The sequence below is a fragment of the Rattus norvegicus genome, chromosome 17 (genome assembly GCF_036323735.1).
Source record: "Rattus norvegicus strain BN/NHsdMcwi chromosome 17, GRCr8, whole genome shotgun sequence".
NCBI classification, from domain to species: Eukaryota; Metazoa; Chordata; class Mammalia; order Rodentia; family Muridae; genus Rattus; species Rattus norvegicus.
The window spans coordinates 72850010-72874000 of record NC_086035.1 but is presented as its reverse complement, the minus strand read 5'-3'; the positions used below and the strand labels follow the sequence as shown (position 1 = coordinate 72874000).

At 46.3% G+C, this 23991-nt stretch overlaps 1 protein-coding gene across 9 annotated transcripts in view; it reads left to right on the top strand.

The window, feature by feature from the left end:
- The window catches only part of Sfmbt2 (Scm-like with four mbt domains 2), a 194563-nt gene that overhangs the window by 164599 nt on the left and 5973 nt on the right, over positions 1 to 23991 (top strand). For 6 of the 9 annotated variants that reach the window (XM_006254210.5, XM_006254215.5, XM_006254213.5 and 3 more), the window contains 6 exons: positions 1643 to 1785; positions 11965 to 12074; positions 16235 to 16410; positions 18203 to 18366; positions 19401 to 19658; positions 20779 to 20907. In XM_006254210.5, the coding sequence (XP_006254272.1) occupies positions 1643 to 1785; positions 11965 to 12074; positions 16235 to 16410; positions 18203 to 18366; positions 19401 to 19658; positions 20779 to 20907 (980 nt within the window). The remainder of the gene's footprint in view (positions 1 to 1642; positions 1786 to 11964; positions 12075 to 16234; positions 16411 to 18202; positions 18367 to 19400; positions 19659 to 20778; positions 20908 to 23991) is intronic. The other 3 variants (XM_006254216.5, XM_063276494.1, XM_063276493.1) reach the window with 1 other exon arrangement.

Genomic DNA, 23991 nt, shown 5'->3' with positions numbered 1-23991 from the left:
CTTCTTTATACATTCAATATAAAATTCTTTCCTCCCTCAAGTTTAAGAAGCAGGCCTTTCTGAACTGTTAAATTGCCTTCAAACAAGTAGTAATATTTCTGAACAAATCTCACTGCTTCTCTGGCAAATCTTGGCTGAGAGAGCACATCAGACAGTAGGGCTCTTAACCCAAAGAGAGACATTACTCTGTAATCACAAACACCAAGAACTTTTACTCAAACCAAATGTGGTTGTGCACACGTGCTAGTCCAGCACCTGCGGTCTCATAGCAGAAGTGCCGTGAGTTCCACACCAGTCTGGGCTGTAGCGCTAGAGACTCAGCATGCCCTGCTGAATGAACGTATTCCAAGGATGAGAGCTCAAGCCACGCAATGGTAATTTTCTCTCCATCGCACTGACAGTGTGGAAAGATCTAGCAATGCTTAGTTGGCCTGGATGTAGAACAACAGCAATTCTACCACGATGCTGTTGGGAATGTCAGTGGGGTCATCACTGTGGGGACAGTATGGTCAACTCTACATCTGTAGGTATGTGGGTGGATGGAGAAGCCAATTCTACTTCCGCTGTGCCCTCACAGAGATCTCTTGCCCGTTTGCTGAAGTCAACTTTTGAAGGTGCATTCCTTAAATCATGCCTGGAAACTCTTAAGAAAGCAGCAACAGCTAAGAGTTTTAAAGAGAAATGAAAAATAAATTGTGGTGTGTCCAAAAAAAGGGCAGAATCACGTATACACACGAAAACAGAGTGTTTTCAATTTGTTGGCAAAAATTTACTATCCGTTTATTGACTTGGGACTCTATAAAACAGAGCTAGTAGTGCGAAAGAAAATCATCCATGAAGTGTTTTTGTGAAGAGCCCATATATCGATCACTCGCTGCACACGTTCACGTGCTGAGCGCTGAAGTTGTTTAACTTTAATGGTAAATATCATATTCAGTATGATGGATATCAGTGCTAAAGGCACCGAATGCTCAACAGGGGACCACAACTCCTCTGGGAGTCGTCGACCCTTTCACAGGAGTTACCTAAGACCATTGGAACGCATAGACATTTACATTAAGATTCATAACAATAGCAAAATCACACGTATGAAGTAGCAATGAAAACAACATGAGGAACTGTACTTAAGGGTAGAGGCATTCGGAAGCTTGAGAATCACTCTTCTAAGGGCAATGAGGGGCATTACTGGAGTAGGACATAGGGGATCTTCTCTGTAGGATAGTGGTTGTCCCTGAACTCGGTCATGATACCTGGTTTGTCATTGCTGTAGTCTGTTTCTTTCTGTGTCTTAGATACTGTATAATCCACAGAAAAGTCTATGTTTACATAGTGGGGAAAATAACCAGTGTCTTAGGATACTGTAACGGATCTGAAAATGTGTTGACATTAGGACCCAGGACACCTTTTCTCTAGAGAAGAAAACCATGTTTCTCTCTGTCGTACTTTGAAACGGAAGTTAGGATGTTTGACTAGAGTCACAATGGCACCAGCTCTAGGGGGGTGGCAGTGACCATTCAGAGTCCATTTCTTCTCCAGATCCTCCATCAGTCAAAATGAGATCTTTGGATTCAGCACAGGTCTTGTCATCCCCATGTCGTGACCCAGCAAGCCCCCAGCATCCCACTATGTCATTCTATGCCAGCAGGAGCCGCCAATGAGAAGTACTACTGCCCACAGCTGTTCGTCAACCACCGGTGTTTCTCAGGCCCGTTCCTGAACAAAGGAAGGATTTCAGAACTACCTCAGTCCGTGGGACCTGGCAAGTGCGTGCTGGTGCTTAAAGAGGTAAGGCGTCCGGACTGTTCTTCTAATGGGAGCTCTACGTTGTGTTCAGTTTCCAAAGCAGCTCCTGAACTCGAATCAGCTCACCTTTGACAGAGCACACCTCATCCCTGGGGATGGAACACTAGAGATTTCAAGGTGTCAAGTGACATCCCTACCCATGTAAGACTCACGGTCTAATCAGTATGCTTTCCCCGACACGAGTCAGGGAGACAAGCTGTGATAGGCTTACACCAAGTGCTCTAGGAAGTCAGGAGAATGCCTTTATGGGTTGAGCGCTCACCAGATTGTTTAAGCTTTTCAAGGAAGAAGCCACCTCGGGGAAGTAAGAGGGACCTCAGGAGGCAGGGTAAAGTGACTGGCATCTCCCCTTTTGCCTTTTAATATATAGCAGGCTGCCTTCGAGCTCACTGTCTATCCAGTGATGACCTAGAATTCTTCCGCCCCTCCCTCCACCAAGCAGATGTGGGAGTTACATTGTGCGCCAACACTCAGGTTTTTAATGTACTGATGGCATCTCACCCAGGGCCTCCTGGATGCTTGGCATGCATTCTATCCACCGAGATACACCTCCAACCCAACTGGCATCTTTTTTGTCCACCCCCTCCACAATGCCTGTCTGGTACCTGCACTTAGACAGTAATCGTACTCGGCATGGTCTCTCTATGTTCATGAGGCTTGTGTTGTGGCTTGGTCCAGGCACATCTAGGCCACTCATCACCTGGGAGGGACTTCCCATTTCCTTCCTGTCTGGGGTGGGAGTGACCTGGCCTCGAGGCTACTCTGAAGGATGTAAATGGACATTGGAGGCTCTTCAACTGCATTTGACTGGGCCAGCTGCAGTGGGTATCTGGTGACCCCCACAGGAATAAATGAATCATTTCTAGACTCCAGGGCACACCGTATGACTTTTCCATTGCTGCTATGCCACAATGAATGGTTTTTAAGATAAAATTCTGTGGCCACACAGTCCATCCACCCATTGAACAATTGTTTATGTGGCAGCTTCTGAGAGCCAAGTACTATCTGAAATCCTGGATCAACCGCCAGCCCTGTTGGGCACTTGTCTGTCTGTTTCCCATTCAGTTGTGAGGAAACCATGTGATCCAAAGCTTGATAAACACTCAGGTGGGCTAAAGAGAGATGGGAGCACAGTATACTCTGAGAGCAGAGGAAAAGGGGACAAAGATACAGCAGGTGACATCTGACTTGGCAGGGATTAGTAAGTACAATCTCAGTTGCCCAGCATGGGTGGGCATTCAGGGGAGATTCTGGCAAACGGTCAGGCTGTAACAGAGGAAGCTAGACTGTTCCTAGCTGTAAAATGTATAAAAGGGTGTGTTGTATTTTAAGAGTAAAACCCAAGAGGTTCCAGAGTTGTCCATTGTCAAGTGGAACCCAGGAGCTCAGGGGAAGCTGTGTGCGGGTGGCTTTCTTTGCTATTCTGAGCAGTTTGGACTTCTGAGGATCTCTCAGAGTAACAGGCTGGCATGATTCTATCAACAGAGAGCATTTTGTAGGTGTAGGTGTGTGTGTGTGTGTGTGTGTGTGTGTGTGTGTTATATGTGCTTTTCCACTCTAGAAGGGATGCATGTGTGTGCATGTGTAGTGTGCCCCTGTGTATTGAGACCATAGGTCATTTTTTTTCTTTTTAAAGATTTACTTATTTTAATGTATGTCAGTACACTGTTGCTGTCTTCAGATACACCAGAAGAGGGCATCAGATCCCAGTACAGATGGTTGTGAGCCACCATGTGGTTGTTGGGAATTGAACTCAGGACCTCTGGAAGAGCAGTCAGTGCTCTTAACCGCTGAGCCATCTCTCCAGCCCCCAGAGGTCAAATTTGTGTGTCTCCCTCAGTCATTCTCCACTTTACTTTTTGAGACTACATCTCTCACACTGGTCAGAATCACACTGATTCACATCACCCAGCTGGCCAGAATCAGGAGTCTGTTTATCCTTCTGTCTCCACCTTCTCAGCTCTTAGATTATAAATGTGTCACCATGCCTAGTCCCCTTCCCCAACCGCCCTCCCCCATCCCTGTCTGTCTGTTTTATTTTAATGGGTGCTTTGGGTTTCGAACATGCATCAATCCTTGCGTAGCAAGCAATTTACTGGGCAAGCCACCCGCCTACCTTTTTTGTTTTAATAACGTTCTTCCTAAAGCAGTTGGAGAATGTTTGATTTTCCAGGCCATGGACTGTCAAAAACTTCTGTGTCTTTAGAAATGAATCTGTGGGGCTGGGGATTTAGCTCAGTGGTAGAGCACTTACCTAGGAAGCACAAGGCCCTGGGTTCGGTCCCCAGCTCCGAAAAAAAGAACCAAAAAAAAAAAAAAAAAAGAAATGAATCTGTATTGAGGGGATGTAAAGCACTTAGGAGAACCCTGTGAGACATGGACAGATCTCCACTGGTTGTTTATTTAGCAGCGTTTGAGGTTGACTATTTCCAAGTCAGATAGGCTGCTCCAAGTCACAACCTTGAGTGAGCTTCTTGTAAAAGGGGAAAGATGGGCAGGCGGAGGGAGTGTGAGCAAGCGAATCCCCGGTGCCATGACACGGCACGCACATGCTTCTGAGAGGGAAAACCTATAGGGGGCCTAGAGCCTTGGCAAGCTGGGCAGGGAGGGCAGAAGGAACAGGAATGATGTTTATAAGTGTTGAGGTCGCAGGACCTCCAAGGACAGACACAGTTAAGTGCAGGCCTAAGCGTCAGACCTGGTCATCCACCAGCAGCACATCAAAGGTCATGCGTCTGTTTGTTTGCATGTTAGTTTTTAAGATGGCGCCTTATACATCTCTGGGCTTCAAGCTCCCTATGTAGCTGAGAATGCCTTGGAATTTTCTCTCTTCCCGCCTCTGTCTCTCCAGTGCTAGGATTATAGCCTACACCACCGTGCCTAGTTTGTATGATGCTGAGAATTAGACCCACAACTTTGTCCATGCTAGGCAGGCAGTCTGACCAGGCCAGCTTTGTCCCGTCTCCGAAGCTACATTTTGTAAACAGCTTCTCTGAACCCAGCTTAGCCTTAGGCCCGGCCACCAAAGAGTATGCATCCTGGCCAGACCAAGTAGCAAATGGATTCTAAAGACGACGAACTTGTAGCTGAAGAGAGATGGTGGTTGCTAGTCCGGGCAGGCAGCTAATTTGGTAATGCTTCAGTATTGTTAAGGTTAGTCAGTAGGGTCACTGGTTAAATCCGACCAGATAAATCGGCACAGAAGATAGATCCTCACATACAGGCTGTGTGGTTAAAAAATGATAAATCGAGAAAAGAACAGTCAAGAAGTTCCATTTCCATATAAGGTAAGAATTACCATCCCTTGGCTGTGGCTGACTAAGGTGGCCTAGGTCGTTTGCCTGCATTAGTGCCCGGTATTGATTGACAAGACACAGTGAGTGATCCTGTTCCCCTGCCAGTGCCTGCAAGCCTGATTTGAATGACAAGTTCTGGTTGCTAACACTCCAACATCTACTAAGCTACCTTAACCAACAACATGACCTTGGCTTCCTTCTCTCTTTTGCGGCAGGCCGTTTTCCTCGACTAAATGATTTTATTTAAGTCAAAGGTTGTTATCCTCAATCATTTTCTGATAGATTGCCAGCCACCAAGTTTAAAAAGCCTAGCCAGAAGCAGTTTTCTGATGACAAAAGTTGGGTTTTGCTGATGGTTAGAAATGCACATAGTAGCAAGATGGAGGGAAAAAAAATAAATAAATAAAAAGCAAGCGCTTCAGTTCCGTGAGCGCAAGAAAAATGTGAGCTCCACCAAACCAATATTTATGCTAATGCTCTTCCTTTGGTGCCAGAGCCTCTGCCTGGCTTCAAATTTCATTTTGCGTAAAGAGAACGAGGTAATTGAAGCAGAGACAGAGTGGGCTGCTTTTCCGAGCCATCGGCAGAATTGGAAAATTAAACACTTTTGTATCTTCAGAAAATGTGAAATGGGGGTTGTTTTCTCTCTGTCTTGTCTGCTCTAAGTAGATAGCGTCTGTAGGTGGACGGAGAGCTGGTGTTTGGAAAGGCTAGCTGCAGGCTGAGGAGAGAGAGGGGTCTTAAGCCATGTGTGAGAGAGCCTGACACATACAGAGGCGGATGCTCACACAGCCAACCACTGAGGACAGGGTCCCCAATGGAGGAGTTAGAGAAAGGACTGAAGGAGCTAAAGGGGTTTGCAATCCATAGGAAGAACAACAATATCAACCAACCAGACACCCCAGGGACTAAACCACCAACCAAGGAGTACACGGAGACACTCATGGCTCCAGCCACATATGTAGCAAAGGATGGCCTTGTTGGGCATCAATGGGAGGAGATGCCCTTGGTCCTGTGAAGACTTGATGCCCTAGTGTAGGGGAATGCCAGGGCAGGAAGGCAGGAGGGAGTGGGTAGATGGGTGGGAGACACCCTCATAGAAGCAGGGGGAGAGGGCATGGGATAAAGGGTTTCTGGAGGGGAACCGGGAAAGGGGATAACATTTGAAATGCATATAAAGAAAATAACCAATAAGGAAAAAGAAAGAAGAATCTAGAAAATGGTAGCTAATGCAGGCATCAGCTTGTTTTCTGGATATTAAACTTGAGCAGGCTTTGTAGAGATTCAGAGAGCCACTCCTGACGGAGTGTGACTTCGGAGATGGTGTTGAGAGAAGACAGTTTTAAATAAGTCCATTCAACTCTGCACATCCTCCAACTAAACTCAAGATGGCGCACCACCTGGAAAAGGTCTTGACCTTCTGATGTTGGGGACCCCTTCTGGGGACCCCTTCAGGTCTGGGCCACTTTATGAGCACCATAGAATTATCACGGACAGATACTAGTTGATGGCATTTTGTCATAAATCAAATCTACATGGTCAGTCAAGTCAATGTCAGTTAAGAACACCCATTTCTAACTCAAATCATCATCCCACAGTCATGCCTCCCCCGGTGTGCTAAGGACAAATCTGAGCGATGGACAATTCCTGGACTTATGTAGGGTTATTCTAAGACTGCTGGTATCTTGGACCATCCTCTGAGTCTGGTTACCTGTTGCACGTGGCTTATATGCATGGTGATACTGGTGGTGTCTGCACATGCTCACATTAATGGAGAGGCAGCCATCTCTCTGGGACATGAATCCAGGAAAGCAGAATGTCTGCTGACATGGGTCAGTGTGTCATGGGATGGGTATCCCAATTTTTCATGAACTGGACCAGCCAGGAGCAGCTGGCAGAAATGACTCTGAAAACACTGCGGGGTGAATAATTGAACCTCTGTCTTTAAAGAGACTCCCAGGTTGTGAAGGTGGAATCTCAGGATGACTCCTGGAGGTTGGGGAACACCCGAGTTTCCCCTTAGAAGTCATTTGGCTCAGAATATCCACCAGGCTTAACAAGGGAAGGATGCTATTTCCAACAGGGAGGCCCCAAGGAGTCCCGTTCTGTGCCCTCCTCATCGGCTTGCATGTATTCAGCTGCCTGTCACCCTGTGGTCACATATGCTCTGCGGAGGTGTGACCTCTTCCTTGGCAGCCTGGACTCTAGAGATGAAAAAAAAATTAGATAGAGGGAAGCCCAACACATTGTAAATATTCTGTTAGGACTTAAAATATCACAATCTGCTCTCCCCTCTCTCCTCTGCTGCTACCTAATTCTTAGGAGAAAGGGCCTTGAATCCTGTACCTGTAGGAACCTTTAGGATATGATGAACCTCTGTATCACTGTACGAGCCTCTGTGGGTGTATCGCTTCCTTGCTGTGTGATTTTCTACACCAGTGAGTTCAGGTTGCCTGAAATGTGGTTAGTCTTGTAGGCATGACGGTGGTCGAGAGACTAAGTGTTGTAGCGCACATTGGATCCACCAAGATGGCCATCCCCTTTCTGATCTAAGAAGTAAAGATTTATTCCATACTCTCCTAGCTAACCTGTTCAGTTGTCTTACACACTCGTCTGGGTGTCCTGTTTCCTTATCTGCCACCGACCTATGTATCACCCTATCTATACATTTTTATAGTATCTAACTTCTATATCTTTTGATCCATCTGCCTATCTCCTCCCAAGTGTACCTGTTAGCTACATCTTTAATCTGTCTTTGTTGTCACCTGTCAACCTGTTCATCTACCCATTTATCCTGCCCTTGTCTAACTGTTTGATGCTTATGATGTCTGTCTTACTGTCTGTCTTCTTCCTCATTGTCTAGTCTCTAGATGCCTGTTAGTTACCTATCATCATCGTGTATCTATTATGCATTTATAGATACTTGGGCGTATCTATAAATCTATAAAAAAAAAGGGCAGGTGCTATCTGCCCACCTATTTGTCATCTAGCATGGTGTTTGTCTCCCATCTCTTACTGTCATTACCATCTACCAAATACTTATGTCCCCAGTGTAGGAAGCCAAATAGCAGTCTATTTGTGGTGCTGATGCAGTGAGGAAGGCCGTTAAGTCATGTCCATCAGTGAAACAGAGAGAAATTACAATTAAAGGGACAGGGATGGCCTTATATTATTGAATTCTTTGTATCAGCACCTGTTAAAGAACAGTGGGCATTGTTGTGACCTCTTTATATGTATATTTAATGTATTTTGATGATACTTCAACTAGTCCATCTCCCTTTTTACTCATGCCTTCCTCTTTTCAACTACTCTCCTCTACTTTAAATTTTTTTTTAACCAATAAATAGGCTTACTTATAGTAATGCCGATGAGAGGTAGATTACAGGGTCATGGGAAACTTAGTGGCTGTACCACTAAGAAAATGGCTCTTCTCCCAGCAACCCTTAACCAACCCACGAATCCTCAGTGAGAACCTCTCATCTACCCCGACTCCATAATGGGACATTATGGTCATAATCTTATGCAGGTGTCACTTAGGTGATCATAGCTCCTAAGTGTTAACACATGCATTCCCCAAAGACAGAATTCCACAACACCACCCTTTTCTCCAGTTCTTAGATTCTTCCCATCCCCCTCGCACAGTATCACCAAGGCTTGTAGAGAATCCTAATAAATATCTCATGTGGGGCTAACTGCTCAACACTCGCTCACCCTCTGCACTTATCGTGAGTCTCTTTAGTAGTGACTTTTCTCAGTGGAACCGGACAGACCGGGAAAAGGCCTTGTTGGGCGGGACCCTACTTAGTCACCTGTTGGAATCCAAGGCAGAGGCACAGGTGACCTTGGGCTGTGCTCGCACTGCGTCTGCAGAAGTTAATGCTGAGCAACAATGCAGCAGGCTTGGGCGAGCTTTGCCAGGATGATGCACGTGCATAGCTTTTGTGGCTTTCTGTATTGCTCGCCCGTGTGGATGACATGGTACACTTACTGAACTTTCTAATTGTACCTTAGAGGAGGACTTTGCAGAGAAGAGATTCATGCTGTTTCTCATCTCTTGTGGAAAACATACTGAATTGTATTCTGATAGTTTGCAAGGCAAAGTCATTTTGGTTAACTCTGCCCAGTGATAACAGCTACCTACTTAGTTCTTACTTGTTCATTTGTGTGTTTATATGTATAGTACATATATGTATGTGCATGTTTGCGCATGTGCTGGCTTACATATGGAAGCCCGAGGTTAATATCAGGAATCTTCTATTGCCTCTTCTGCCTTACTCATGAAGATGGCACTTCTCAAACAGTTATCTTATGGCTAGTCTGGCCAACCAGGTTGATCTGGAATCTTCTTTTCTCTCTTATGAGGAAGGGATCATAGGTGGGCCGCCACACGGAGCTGACAAGTCTGGGGATCCAAACCCGGGTCTTTATAGCACCTGGCCAACACTTTAACCACGAAGCAATCACCCAGTCCCCATTTAGTTCTATTTATGGGGCACCCATATTTTCTTTGGCAATCTTGGACACAAGCATGCATACCAGTGCTCTTAACGTTTTAGAGTGACCTTGTTGAATTTGAAGACAAATGGGTTGGTAATGGGAAAAGCCACGAGAAAAAAAAATTCAATATCGGGCGCTTTTTCAAATTTAATTGCTGCTTGTTTCCAGTCTGAAATGAACTCTGGAAGGCATGTTCTGGTTCTATTCACAGTCACAAAATGCATTCTGATATGCAGCAAATGACACCGTAGCTCTGGGGTTTTCTCCACTAGTCGCAATGAAAAGAACCAACTGAAATGTTGCTGCTCTGTGATAAATACTTTATGTGTTACTGCAGCCAGCTCTAATTAGATTTATTTTTAAGCTCAGTTTCTTAACTTGTACTGATGGCAGATAGAAAAATCAGATGATTGTTTTAATGCAGAAAACAAAATGTTCCACAACTGTCTGCGTTGGCTTGTTCCGTTTAGTCCCTGGGTTCAAATGTGTCTCTTGTTGGGGTTAGTCAGGGCCTTTGGGAGAAGTAAGGTCTCACCGGAATAAAGGTGCCATAGTAACCATACAACAAAACTTGTCTCTCCTTTTTTTTGGGGGGGGGTGTAAATTGTATGTTTGTATACATGTATGGTAGGTGTATGCACATGCACATGTGATTCACCTTTGTGCATCGTCCTCTGTCATTTTTTGAGACCAAGTCCCAAGACCTGGAACCTGGAACTCACTAGTTTAGCTAGTCTGGTTGGCAAGCAAGTTCCTGGGGGCTCTGCCTGCCTTCGCCTTTCTAGTGCTGGGCCTAGGGTGCCTGCCACCACAGCTGACTGTGCAGGCGCTGGGACTCAAGCCCTGTATTGTTGTGACAAACTTTCTCCAGTACAGCCACACCCCTCTCCATGCATAGTAGGAAGTGAAAGATCAATCCTTTTCGGTGATGTGAGAAAGCTTCATGATTTTAGAGCTAAACCTCTAGGGTGTATCCTTCCCGCTTGAGGGCTTTCTGAATATGCCTTCGTGTTGACTGATTTCCACCCAAAACAGACTTGGTGGCAACAGTGCTTATTTCCCATCTGGGAACAACTCTTCTCCCTCTGGGTTGTATGTAATTCCTCAGACTGTGCCTTCTGCCTGATGTGACTATTAATACCTTTTCTGCACCTGGCTAAACTTGAGGAGGGGTGACACTGCAATTTTTCCTTATGTCTGAATGCCCAGCATCCCAAGGAGCTGCCACAGACAGTCATTTTGTGGTATTTAAGTTGATTTCCTACTTTACTTCTTCATATTGTCTAACATATCTGGGCATCAGGAGCTTGGAGCAAGGCAGAGTTTGTGAATGTTAAGCCCCACATAAGCATGGTAACACATTTCCTGGAAACCTAGCTCGAGAGATATAGAAGCAGGAAGATCAGAGTTCAAGGTTAATCTTGGCTGTAAGAGATACTGTCTCTAAGCCAAAAACAAATTAGTAAATCATGACTTGCTTCGTGAGAGGCCAGCGCTCAGGGATGGTTCCTCCATTGTTTTAGTAAATCTGTACACTGAGAATTACCAGGGACATCTCACCTCTCTCTTACAAAGGACATCGTTGGTCATTCTGGGCACTCTGCTGTAGGCAGTCACCACATTAATTATTCTTGGACTTCACACTTGGAAATGGGTGTGTTATTTGAAAAAATATGATATTGGTTAGGTGGTTCAGACTACTGCTCACAACACACACCCGAGAACGCTGTCAAATTAAATGTCCGTAAGTTGAGCCATTATCTGCTGGGAGGAACTCATTACACTCCGTATAGGTGTCTGAAGTATTCTCAGTGTTAGTTCAAACATACTGCTTGCTTCATTGGCTACATAAAGGATACAAGATTGATGTTTATGTCTAATTAGTTGCATTTCAGGGGACGTGCATATGGATACAGGTGTTTGTGGAAGGTAGAAGAGGGTGTTGGGTCCCCTATAGTGTGGATTGTAGGCAATTGTGAGCTACTAGAAACGGATGCTGGGGGACCAAGCACAGGTCCTCAGGACAGTACCTACTGTGAACCACTGAGCCATCTCTCCAGACCCTCCCACGGGCCTTTCCAAACAGAATGAAAGCCTCAGGACCCGACTGAAGAATAATCCTGTTGGAGAATAATGAATTGAAGAGTCTTTTGAGCATCAGGCACTCCCTGTAGCAGTTCCCGTTCTCTTAGCCAGTTTCCTAGATAGCAAGTCAGTTCCCTGTTGCCCCGCAGAAAATCCTATCACACTTTACCAGAACCTGCCACACTCAGGGAGAACCTTTTGTGGAGAGCAGTCCACACATCCTTGTTAAATGCAACAGGAATTGACACAATTGTGCTTCACTGTGGCGTCTTCTTCCCAACAGATTCTTACCATGATTACCAATGCAGCCTACAAGCCCGGGAGGGTGTTGAGAGAGTTACAGCTGGTAGAAGATCCAGAGTGGGATTTCCAGGAGGAGGTGCTCAAGGCAAAGTAAGTGTCCTTGGTTTTGGGGAACGGGGAGTTGGTTATACTTCCTCACTCTTGTGAAGCTTCCCGCTCCTTGGTTTGATATTGCCCAGGCAAATGGAAACAAATGGCAGGTCTGTTGCATTGCACCTCCATGTGCTACGTGCAGACTTCCTGCCTAGATTAGCTTTAGTATCCTCATAACAAAGTACTTAATAAAAGCAACCTAGGGAGCCAAAGATTTGTTTTTCTTCATGGGCTCAAGTCAAGCCCACGCTCACCTGGCTTCCAACGTAGGTCTACATTGTGACAGGATGACATCCTCGTGGACAGTAGAAAAAGAGAGATGAGCTAATTAGGGAGCATTTTCCAAGACACTCCAACCTCGACCTATCTGTGCCAACTCGGTGCCACCTTCTGAGGTCTCTGCCACCTCCTGAAATAGAACAATCAGCTAAGGACCAAATGCTTAATAAATGGCCCTGCGAGAGACATTTCCCATCCGGGTCACAACAGTGACATTTCTGCTGTACTGAGCTGCCTTAAATGTTACTACTAATAAAGTGCAGATTTGCTTAACTACTATTCTTGCATACATGTTTGTATGTGTGTGTGTGCATTATATATGTGCTGGTGTGTGTGTGTGTGTGTGCGTGTAATATGTATGGAGGTCAAAGAACACCCACATATGACATTCAGGTGTGTTTTTGAAAACATTTCTCTACAGTTGCTAAGTAGGCTAGGCTGGCTGGACAATGAGGCCCAAATATCCTTCTGTTTCCATTTATTTCTGGGTCCCCAGCTCGAGGAGTACAAACATACATCACCCCATCTGGCTTGTTTACACAGCTTTTAGAGCGTGAACTCAGGTCCTTGGGCTTGCAAGACAAGCATTTTACCGAGTCCTCTCCCCCGCCCCTTAATTAAAAATACATTTTAATGGCTAAACATTCATAATCAAAACTTGTGTTTACAAGCCAATGGATGACTTACCAGAAAGGAGGAAATCCTGGATGAAAGTGTTGTCCCCTGTCAGTCATTGCGGGAGGCTCGTCAGCAGTATTTGCTATCGTGAGCCGTTCGTACCAAATAAAATGTTCTCCACAGTCTGAAGAAACTAACGTGTCTCTTTGGCCAGCGTTAAGTGCAATGGTCGTGAGGGCTGGGTTCGCATGTGATTAGCCGACTTTCTGCTTTGACTTGGAACTCGAGAAGATGATAAAGCTTGGGTTTTCCTTCTTCTTCTTTCTCTCTTTATTTCCTATTCTGTGGTATGATTTTCACAGCCCGGGCCTCTGTCAGGCAACCCAGACTTTTAAATTATAGTATGTGGCAAATCTCACCGAGTTGCTCAGTCTGGCCATGTATTTGAACTTGAGATCCTCCTGCCTCAGTATCTTGAGTAGGTAGGGTCCAAGGCTGAACATTTCTCCATTCGTCTCTGAACAGGAGAGCGGGCATGCTGACATGCTTGCTCATGATCATAGAGGAGGCTAAGGAAACACCCCGTACTCTGGTGCTGAGTGTTGCTTAGTGTCTGAGAAGGCTTACCCATCTTTCCAGGGTTTCCGTGTGGCCGCAGAGATAGCCATGGATGACCTTACACTTCCCGTCCTCTTGCTCACACCTCCCATGTGCTAGGATTGCAGCGAGGCAGCATCACTCATGGTCTAAGCTGTGAGGGGGCAGCTGCATGGCCACTAAGGTTGCCTCAGTTACTGACTCTTCCCGGCACCATGCATGTGCCTGGTGGAACAGTTTATGGCCAGCTATCAGCTCTGTTCCTGGTGTCTCTCCAGATCAGCCCTGTCATCTTTAGTTCTGGAAAAGTCATTTATGGTCCAGTGATGCCCTACCCATCACAAGGGGAAGAGACTGAAGGACGATAAGGAGAGGGTTTATTTTCCCAAAGAGGAAAGCTAACGACAGGCAAAATTACACGGCATTATTCCAAGAAGCCTTTACCTGAGCTTCACCCATAGCATAGAAGAAATAAAGCAAGCTTTTATTGTTCCTTTTAATATTCCACATTCTATGTTCTATAAGGGGAGGCCTGTCTACCATAATAGACCATTTTTATCTAGAATACCGTTAGGGTGACTCCAGCTAAGTGTTTATGAAGAGAAATCCTTACTTCTCGATTTCCAACTTTCCTGAACCATTCGCTGTATCCCAGAGGCACCAAAGGGCTATGGAAATGACCAGAGTGCAAACATCTTAAATCTCATTAAAAGCACTGCTCTCCCTAAATCAGCCAGAAACTTATTCCCTGACAGGAAGAGTTCATTTTGCAAGTGTTTGCACTTATTTCCATGTTACCGAGTCGATGGGAGCTTTTATTAAATCCAGCCTGATAGAATTGAAACAGACACCTTGTTCTCCAGCCTGCCCAATTGCAAAGGCAACATATTACCTCTTCTATCAAGGATGGCAGGGAGGTCCTCAGCAAAACCTTACAAGGCATCTTCTCAGGAGGAAATGCCTGTCTGGGCCGGGTTTCTCCTTGCCTGATCACAGAGTCTCCTCTAAGCAGCCGCTAATGATGACAACGTACTGTCAGCAGGAGCCCCGGTGACAGCCCTGGCTGCTGTGTCACCTCTCTGCCTCTCATGGCAAATGACAACTTTCTAGATCCTGACAATGTGGCTGCGCTTCTCTCCATGCAAATGGGAGATGATTGGAGAGTGAGTTAGCTTCCTCCCCTACACTGAAAAGCAGACATGGTCTCTGACATGAATGAGTTGATTTAGCAGAGGTTAGACCTGGACTTTGAGGTTGTAGCCATGTTTACGGTCCAGGCTGAACTGTCATGCTACAGTGTCTCCAGGGGCTGAAGGCCTGGAATAGCCACCCCTGGGGGTGACAGTGTTTGTTGTCACTTGGCCTCTGAGATTACTCATTGATTTTTTTCTTTTAAAAATGTCTTTATTAGCGTATATAAATTATATATACAAGCTAGTTATATTGTGACATTTTCATCCATGCATATAAGGTGTTTTGATTGTGTCCCACTCCCCACCGTTCCTTATCCTCACCCACCCATCAGATCCCCTTCTTCCCAGCAAGTGATTCTTCTACTCTTGGCTCTCCCTCTCCCCCTCCTTTTCTTCTCCCTTCTCCTCCTGAGCCCTCTCTAGCTTCATGACCCTGGGAGTTTCATTAGCGTTGCTTAAAGGCACATGGGTAAGAAGATATTTATAGATGTATGAACGACTTACCTGTGGCTATACCAGAGAGTAATTCTCTTCCTCCCTCATGCGCTGCTTGTGTGTGTGTGTGTGTGTGTGTGTGTGTGTGTGTGTGTGTGTGTGTGTGCGCGTGTGCGTGTGTGCGTGCGTGTGTGTGTGTGTGTGTGTGTGTATGTGTGTGTGTCAGCAGCGGAGCAGCGTGGGGAGCGAGTGGTGGGAGTGGTGGGAGAGAGCTGCTCACCTCAGGGAGACTGTGAAAGATCAAAAGGGATCAGGGACAAAATAGAGGCATGCCCCAGAGACACATTGTCTCCTTCTAGGCCCCTCCCCAAAGTCTCCATTTTCTCTCAGGAATGCCGTCAACTTGGGAATCCACTGAGAAGTCACTCTGCTGATCAATAGACACCTCATGATCCAGTCATTTCCCCAAAGCCCCAAGGCTGGCACCATATACCTAACACCTTCAGGGGACACCTCAGATTCAAACCTTAACAGTGCTGTGTGTCTCCAAACCCTGGCCCGGGGGTTACATGCACTCCAGGAGCGCTATAAACGAGGCTCAACACTAAAATCGCAAACTTACTTGAAACGTTGTGATTTTTTTTTTCTAAAAAATGTGTATTTATTTTTATTTTACATGTATGGGTGTTTTGCATGTGTGTGCACCTGTGTGCCTGCAGTGCCCTCTGAGGCCAGAAGAGGGGGTAAGACCCTCTAGAACAGGAGTTATAGATAGTTGTGAGCCACCTTGTGGTTGCTGGGAACCCAGCCTCTGTTCTTTGGAAGTACAGCCAATGCTAAGAGAACCGTTGAACCATCTCACCAGACCATCACGCCATTTAAAAAATGGATTAAAAAAAAAAAACAGACCAAATAGCTTCATGTGCACTTCTCAGGTGTGAACTTTGTAGGTGACAATGTAGTTCAGACACACCTGCCAGCCAAACAAGTCTGAAAAATGAACTCACTACTCCTGCTCTGTCCGTTATTGTCCAGATACCGAGGCAAAATATACAGGGCCGTGGTCAAGATCGTGCGGACAGCAGACCAAGTAACAAGCTTCTGCCAGCAAGTTTGTGCCAAACTGGAGTGCTGTCCGAACTTATTCAGTCCCCTGCTGATCTCTGAAAACTGCCCGGAGAATTGTTCCATCCGCACCAAAACCAAATACAGTGAGTATGAAGAGGGGGAGGACACCCAGCATGTCTGATCCCTGCTGGACTGTACTTGGGTGCTTGTCTGTTTGTATGGTTGCTGTCTGTCTGTCTTGTGTTTAACCCTTTGCAGAGTTCTTCATGTGGGTACCCAAAGAACTCTTTAAGACTTGCTGTTGCTGATCAGGGTCTGTTTTAGCCTCATTTAAGAAGGGGATGGGATGGATCAACCGAGGGGACATTGTCACTAGAAGGTTTTGGGAGGAAGGGAACCAACTTCAGAGAACCAACTGATTCCTAGACTGTGTGTGTGGAAGAAGGAGGTTACACATTGATTATTAGCAATGTTTAGGGACTCTAACTAATTAACTTCTTGTCCTGGTATAAACCCAGGATTTGTAATGACAGTTCATCTCTTGGGTCCTGTTTGTTTGTTTTGTTTTTATCTTTTCATTCTGTAACGAAAGGTTAGCCTAAAACTCACTATATAACCTGGACTGGCTTCACACTCTCCGAGCTCCTCCTGTCTCTGCTCTTTTGTATTGGAATTAAAATATGGCTGAGTCTTTCAATGCTGGCTGCTGGTTCTTTCATCCCAAGCAGGGAAAGTCTCTGGGAAGTTTTCTTTCTGCACAGACCCTGTCTGTCTCTCCTCTGCTTAGATAGTTCGCTCAGCACTCTCTCAGGCATGTCAGCAGAGGATTCGGAAGCCGTCTCCCTTCCTTCCTTCCCAGCTGCCTTTGCTTTGTGCACTACTCTGTAATGCTGTGACTGTCACCCCACCACCACCACTACCACACTGAGAGACCTCTGCCTTACACAGACAGCTTCCCACTGTCATTCATTTCTTCTATTCTGAGAGCGTTTCTCTTCTACCCTGGTAGCCTTTATCATGGTAGAAGCCTCTACCTCAGAGATCTCAAGCTCCGAGAAAACCAGTCTACAGCTTGTGAGCTTCCCAATCTCTCCTAAGTCATCTCTGGTCCTGGGGCCGGGACAAGGAAGTTGGCTGTGCTAGCCCAGGTCCAGCCATCTAGAGTGGGAGGACCTACACAGTGTGGGCAGTGCACTGAACCACAGCGCCTGGCATAGAACCCAGTCTCGCTTGGGCCAGACAAGCATTTTGCCCCTGAGCCACCTCCACTTGGCCGTGGCGCCATCTGGAATCAGATGAAATAGGATACAAGGAGTACATGGTACTTGTGAGCTTGCCAGCCCACTTCCCACCTCAATTAATCAAGTCAAGATAACTCATCAATTAATCAAGTCAAGATATCTCACTTCCTGAACAATCACAGGCCCTTCCCGGGTGATTCTAAAGTGTGCTAAGTTGACAAGGAACCCTAAGTGTCACCTAGAAAGTCCCTTTGTGATCTAGGCTCCCTCTGTAGCTTACTCTATCCCCCGGATGCCCACGCTACCTCACCTTGGGCCAGTGTAAGGGTCAGCAAGGGTCACTGGGTAGCTACGGCTCCTGAAGATAACTGAGTTGACCGAGGGCCTCAGTTGGCTTGAATGTTGACCTTGTAAATAGTTCTTCTGTAGTCCCTGGACAAAAGGGAGATGGGGTCAACATTGTGATCTGCAAGTGAATTAAAAGATGATTCTGGATCTTATGTCATCAATTTTCGAAAGGCTAAGATCCCTCCAAGTGAATACTGCCATCACTTGAATTTGAGCCACAGTGGCAGGGGAAAAAAAACAAACAAACCCAAATTGGGCCTAGTGAGGCCAGTGATCTCCCAGTGGGCCTATGGCTCCATGATGAACCCATCACTGGTTACACTGGTTACACTCTTTCTCCCTGTAGCCTATTACTATGGGAAAAGGAAGAGGATCATTAAACCTCCACTCGGAGAAAGCAACACTGAAAGCGCACCAAAACCCACCAGGAGAAGGAAACGAAGAAAATCAATCTATGTGCAGAAGAAACGGAAATCCTCTGCGGTGGCCATGCCAGCGACCTCGGCACAGGTACGCTGTCCTTAAGGGCCTCCAGCCCTTTCAGCTGGAAGGATTTCTTTCATCTTTTTAATTCACTTTCGTCTTTTTTGTGCACTGGGAGCAAGACACAGAGGGCAGAAGGAGAGGACGGGGGGGGGGGGCATGAGAACGCAGGCGTACGCCTGCTGTGCTGCACCTGTGGAAGTGAGAAACAGCCTTTGCGAGTCTGCTATCTCCTCCCTCTGTGGGAGCCCAGAATCAAAATCAGGTTGTCTGGTTTGTGCAGCGTGCACTTTTGCCTGCCCTGTTTGGTTGTTTTGGGGGATGCTAGGCAAGCAACTCCACCATTGGGCTACAATCTAGCCCTTGCCGTTTTGAGACAACGTCTCCCTAGGTAGCTCAGAGTGGCCTTGAACTTTGTGTGTGTATGGTGTGTGTGTGTGTGTGTGTGTGTGGTGTGTGTATGGTGTGTGTGTACAAGCATTCGATGAACAGGTTAACGTCAGTTGTCATTCCTGGGGACAGGCCCCACCTTGGTCTCTGTCTTGTCTGTTGTGTCTGTGCTAAGGCCTCTTTACTCTCCCCAGAACTTATCATTCTTGGCGGAGCTGATTGAGCAGCAAATACCAGGGAGCCACCCAATTCCTAGCTTTTCCACATGGCTTCTGGGGATCAAACCAAGGCTCTTATGCTTGCATGACAAGCATTTTACCTATTAACCCCCCTCTCCCTCTCCCCCATTTCCCTCTCCCTCTCCCTCTCCCTCTCTCTCTCCCTTTCTCCCTCCCTCACTCTCTATCTCCCCGCCCCCACTCCTTTTGCATATTGAGAACCAACTGCACATGTTCAGCTACGGGTTAGGGGATATCTGTGTTAGGAGATTGTGTTGGTATCATGGGCTCCCTTTTGGGGGCTCTGTAGACAAATCTTGCCAGGAGCTTTGTTCTGAGAAGGAAGGGAAGTGCCACCAGGGCTTGGCAGTGTGCCTGTCTGTAAGGGTCACACTACACTCACTCAAGGCCCTTTCAACCCACCCCGACTAAGCACATCCCTCTGCCCCTCAGGAAACTGAAGAGGACGATCCAGAGGCCCTGGACACTGCAAGCGAGGAAACTGGTTACGTGGTCCAGAATTACAAGACACAGCATGTACCAGTAGAGATGCCCTTTACCCGTTCACAGAGGGCTATGATCCTGAGGAAACATTCAGGGGCTGTAAAGCACCCTCCAGTGGAAAGGGCACGGAGGGTCCGCTCAGTGCACTCTACTGCCTCTTCTAATAACAGAAACAAGGTTCCACTTGTCAGGATTGAGAAATCAGAGGTGAGTTCAGAAAGTGGAGGGCGCATAGCTCCTCTGGAAGAACACAGAGCAGAGTTGAGGGTGTGTGTGGCTCAGGAAAACCGCTTCAAAATATCCGAAATGACCAGAGATGCTCTAACAAAATTCCCAAGTCCAAGAACAAAAGAATGATTTTAGCTCTTGGTGGAGAGGGCCAGTAAACATCAGGACTTCCCAGGGCTGGAATAATGTCTTTAATTCTTCAGGCCAGGTTGGAGGTGTCCAATCTCCAGTTCTGGATCCCCAAATTCCATCTCTACACATCTCATTTCCACACCTGAGTTTTGCATCCCTCTCTCCTGTATGGGACACCCCTCTCATATCATAATGTGTTAAATCAGCACACTCGGCACCCCTGTAACCCATGGGTGGTGTATGAACTGTTGCAAACGTCCCGGTGCCATCCTCGCGAAGGCCGGTGGCAACGGTGAGCTATCCTGCACACATCCACCTGCACTCCCTGCCATCTGTTCCCATTTTAATCAGAGATGCTTCAGCAGAAATCAGGTCCCCATTTTCACAACTAGGGATTCAAGATTGATGGGCATTATGCCCTGCAGCAGGGCAGACGCACATTCATAGGTGCACGGAGAGGCCAGGGGAGAGCTCAGACGCAATTTCTTAGGAGCCGCCCACTCTTTTCTCTCTTCTTTTTTATAAAAAATATTTTGAGGCAGGCCATCTCATGCCTGGAGCTTGCTTAGTAGTGAGTTAGTCTCTCTGAGCAGCAACTCCCAGAATTCTCCTGTCTCCACTTCCCCAACTCTGCCACTTTTTTTTTTCCTTAGCAAGTGATCTGGTGATCAAACTCAGGTCCTTAGACCTGGATGGCAAGCATTTTTGCCAACTGAATTGTGTCCCCAGCCCTGCTGTACCTTCTGTTGTTAATGCTTTTGAGCTTTTAAAGATACCCAGGTCCTTGCAGATGTAGAAGTCACCAGACGTAGGTACGATACTGAGTTATGCCTGTGTGCCCAGTGAGAGACCAAGAGAGCTAGGAGTTCTGGTCCAGCAGTGTGGAGACACAGAGGATATTAAGGCTATGCAGTTCCCCCCTAACCCCGGAGTGTGCAATGACAGTACCCTGCCCCCTCCCCTGCAGGACCCAAGGCAGTCGGAGGAGGAGAAACTGATTCTTGAGAGCAATCCGCTGGAGTGGTCCGTCACAGATGTGGTGCGATTCATTAAGCTGACTGACTGTGCACCTTTGGCCAGGATCTTTCAAGAGCAGGTACAGTGGCTTTCTGTGTCATCAGTTTGTTTTCTGGACTCCAGGTCTTGCCTCTATGTATTTGCATGTCCGTGCACAAGTGTATGTATTTTTCTGTCTGTGCAGTTATGTGTGTTCATGTGTGTGTAGTTACATGCATGCCTGTGTGCACATAGGTACGCATGTGCATCTGAGGCCCAGAAGACAGCGTAGGGTATCCTTCCTCAAGCAATGGCACCTTTATGAGACAGGTTCACACATTGGCTTGGAACTCACGAGACGCATTTACCCCTGCCTCCCGAGTGCTGGGACTCCAAGCATGTCCCAACACATCCCACTTTTCAAAGTTGGGATCAAGTCCTTATAAGGCGACTGCTCTGCTGACTGAACTGTCTTCCCAGCCCTGAGACTCTTAAAGGAATTTCCTATCTTACCTGACTTCTTCATGACTTACCACGGAGGGATTAAAGTCTCACATGCCCTTCAGCTGCATACTGCGGTTGACATCTGTAAGGGGGCTCATCCTCGCTCCTGAACGGTACTGTGCGTCTGTCATCAGGGTTTTCTGAAAGAGAGGTGAAGAGTGAACATCTAGGCTCCGCCCTTATTCATGGCTGTAGCCCACTTCCTGGCACCAGTTTCCGTTGTGCTGTGGCCACAATAAAACACTCTCAACCTGGAGGGGAAAGAATTGATTTCCTCTCACAGCTCAAGTCTCTCACATGGAGGGTTGTCAGGGAAGGAGCTCAAGATAGGAACCTGGAAGCAGGAACTTGAAGCAGAGGCTTGATGGCACTCAGCTGGAGCCAAGGGTCACTAACCAGCAAACCTCACAGAGTAGATATCTGTAGATATCTGTCTTTTAAGACCTAATATTTTTCTAAATACGATTGTCTATATAGTTGATTAATACCTCTCTAGTCTGTTTTTACATTTAATAAGCCAATAGCTTGAGAAGGTAAAATTTTAAACATTAAGGCAGGAAAAAAAAGTCTGATTTCCCCGATAGAGAGGATTTTCTATCTTTCTGTCCAAGTTAATGTGGTAAAACGTTGTACAAGGCAAGTTAAAGAGTGTCCGTCCCAGGACTCCGCCTCCCGCTCCCACAACTGCAGTTCTTCCTATCCCAGCTCTGCTGCCCGTACCCACGAGGTGAAGTGATTAATCTCATTCGCTCTGGAAACTTCTGCAGAGTCAGAGGAGGTCACGTGGAAGACACCAACAGGAGCCAGACAGGAGGTCCGGCTCTTGGGTTTCTGCTGTTCACTGCTCTTCTTCTCTGGGTACAGACAGAGAGGCAGACAGGGAGACAGGCTTTCTGACCTCAAGAGTGAGGGCAGTGATCTGACTTTTCGTTACAGCACAGAGATGAGACAGAAATGGTGAGCGGTGCTGTGGCTTAGCTGATTCAGGGCTTTACTGACGAAATTTTATCTCCATCTTAGAAACAAACACAAAGCAATAGTTAGGAAATCGTGTAGAGTACTGTCTGGGGCAGTTGTTTCCCCAGTCTGGTACTTAGACATGGCGGTATTGAATATGAAACCTGTCATATTCAAGTACATGACAAACTCTATCTATATAGGTTTAAAGACACCATGTTGGTCCATATGTACATTCAACATATACTGATCTACTACCTGCTATACATACCTTATAATGTCCAAAACATGACCATGAAATGTGTCATTCTATGTAAGTTTCACTTTGGTTTAGGCCTGAGTGTTCTATTTCACTTTTGAAACATTATTCTGTTCTGAACCAGAATAAAGGAGAGGGGTTTGTTTGTTTGTTTGTTTTGTGACTTCTAGATTCCAAGTTAGGTAGGAACTCAAGAACATCTGTAGCACAAATTGTTACCAGGCTCCTGTGTTGCTACTGTGCTCAGAATTGCGCAAATTCTCAGTGAGGTGCTGGGTCTCGGGGCGGGTAGCTAAAACACTAAATTCCTCCTTTAGGTCTCTGCTAAGCCCAGTTTCCAACAATATCTCAGATCGTTTCAAGGAAACGAACTTTCTGGCACATTCCACGATAGATTCAGAGTGGGCTGTAACTTCCTCCACCCACCTCCTCTGACATCAGCTCAAAGCTTGGTCCTTGATTTAGACGTCAGGTGGCCTTTTATTATTATTATTTTTTTTATTTTATTTTTTTCTCTTTTTTCTTTTTTTCGGAGCTGGGGACCGAACCCAGGGCCTTGCGCTTGCTAGGCAAGCGCTCTACCACTGAGCTAACTCCCCAACCCCATCAGGTGGCCTTTTAATGGACGAGTCTCATTCCCAATTATTTTGCATTTCACATTAGGGATTTTCAACTATTATAATAAAAAAAAAGTGTTGCCTGCTGGTTTGTCTAAAGTGCGCGGACACTTGAGTCCTTTCTGGTCCATTAGACTTTTAATGGCTCATTCTAACTAACCTTTTTTCTATCCTCATTTTGTCTAAATGGCAGTGCTCTGATTGGGCGAGGCCTCCAGAAAGCGTTCTCTATGCTGTCAGATGAACTAGGTACTTTTAGATTATTCACCAGCCTGCACAGGAGATCACAGTGTACAGTCTGGTAATAGCTGTGTGTGTTCATGCCTAGGGACGTTAGGAATTCAGAGATGGTTCTGATCACGGGGAGCGACTGTGGACATTACACCCTCCCCATTGCCGGCATGCTCACCTTTTATTTCCAGAATGTCGTGGCAGCTTCTTAGTTAAATCTACCCTCTGTAATTTTGCGCTGCAAATCTGAACATTATACAGCGAGAGTCCACACACCCATATGTAACGTGGCTTTACACACATGTGCTTGCCCATTGCCGAACAAGTGAAGTGGATTGCCTGAACAAGTCACTTATTTTATGAGGACCTTGAAGGATCATTGGCAGCTTTAGTTCTCTTTGAGGGCATTACAGAATACCCAGAGCTTTGGAGTGCATTTTTGTGCCCTTCTTCCTACAGCAGATTTAACAGTCACTTAATGGATATCCTCACAATATGGCTCCTGTTGCTTAGATACAGTTAAGTTGTAGTAGAAAGGGGGGGAAACAGCCCGGAACCCAAGCGCAGCTCACCCTGAGGACTGTGCACGTGCACAGATGTGACTGTTTTCAGGACG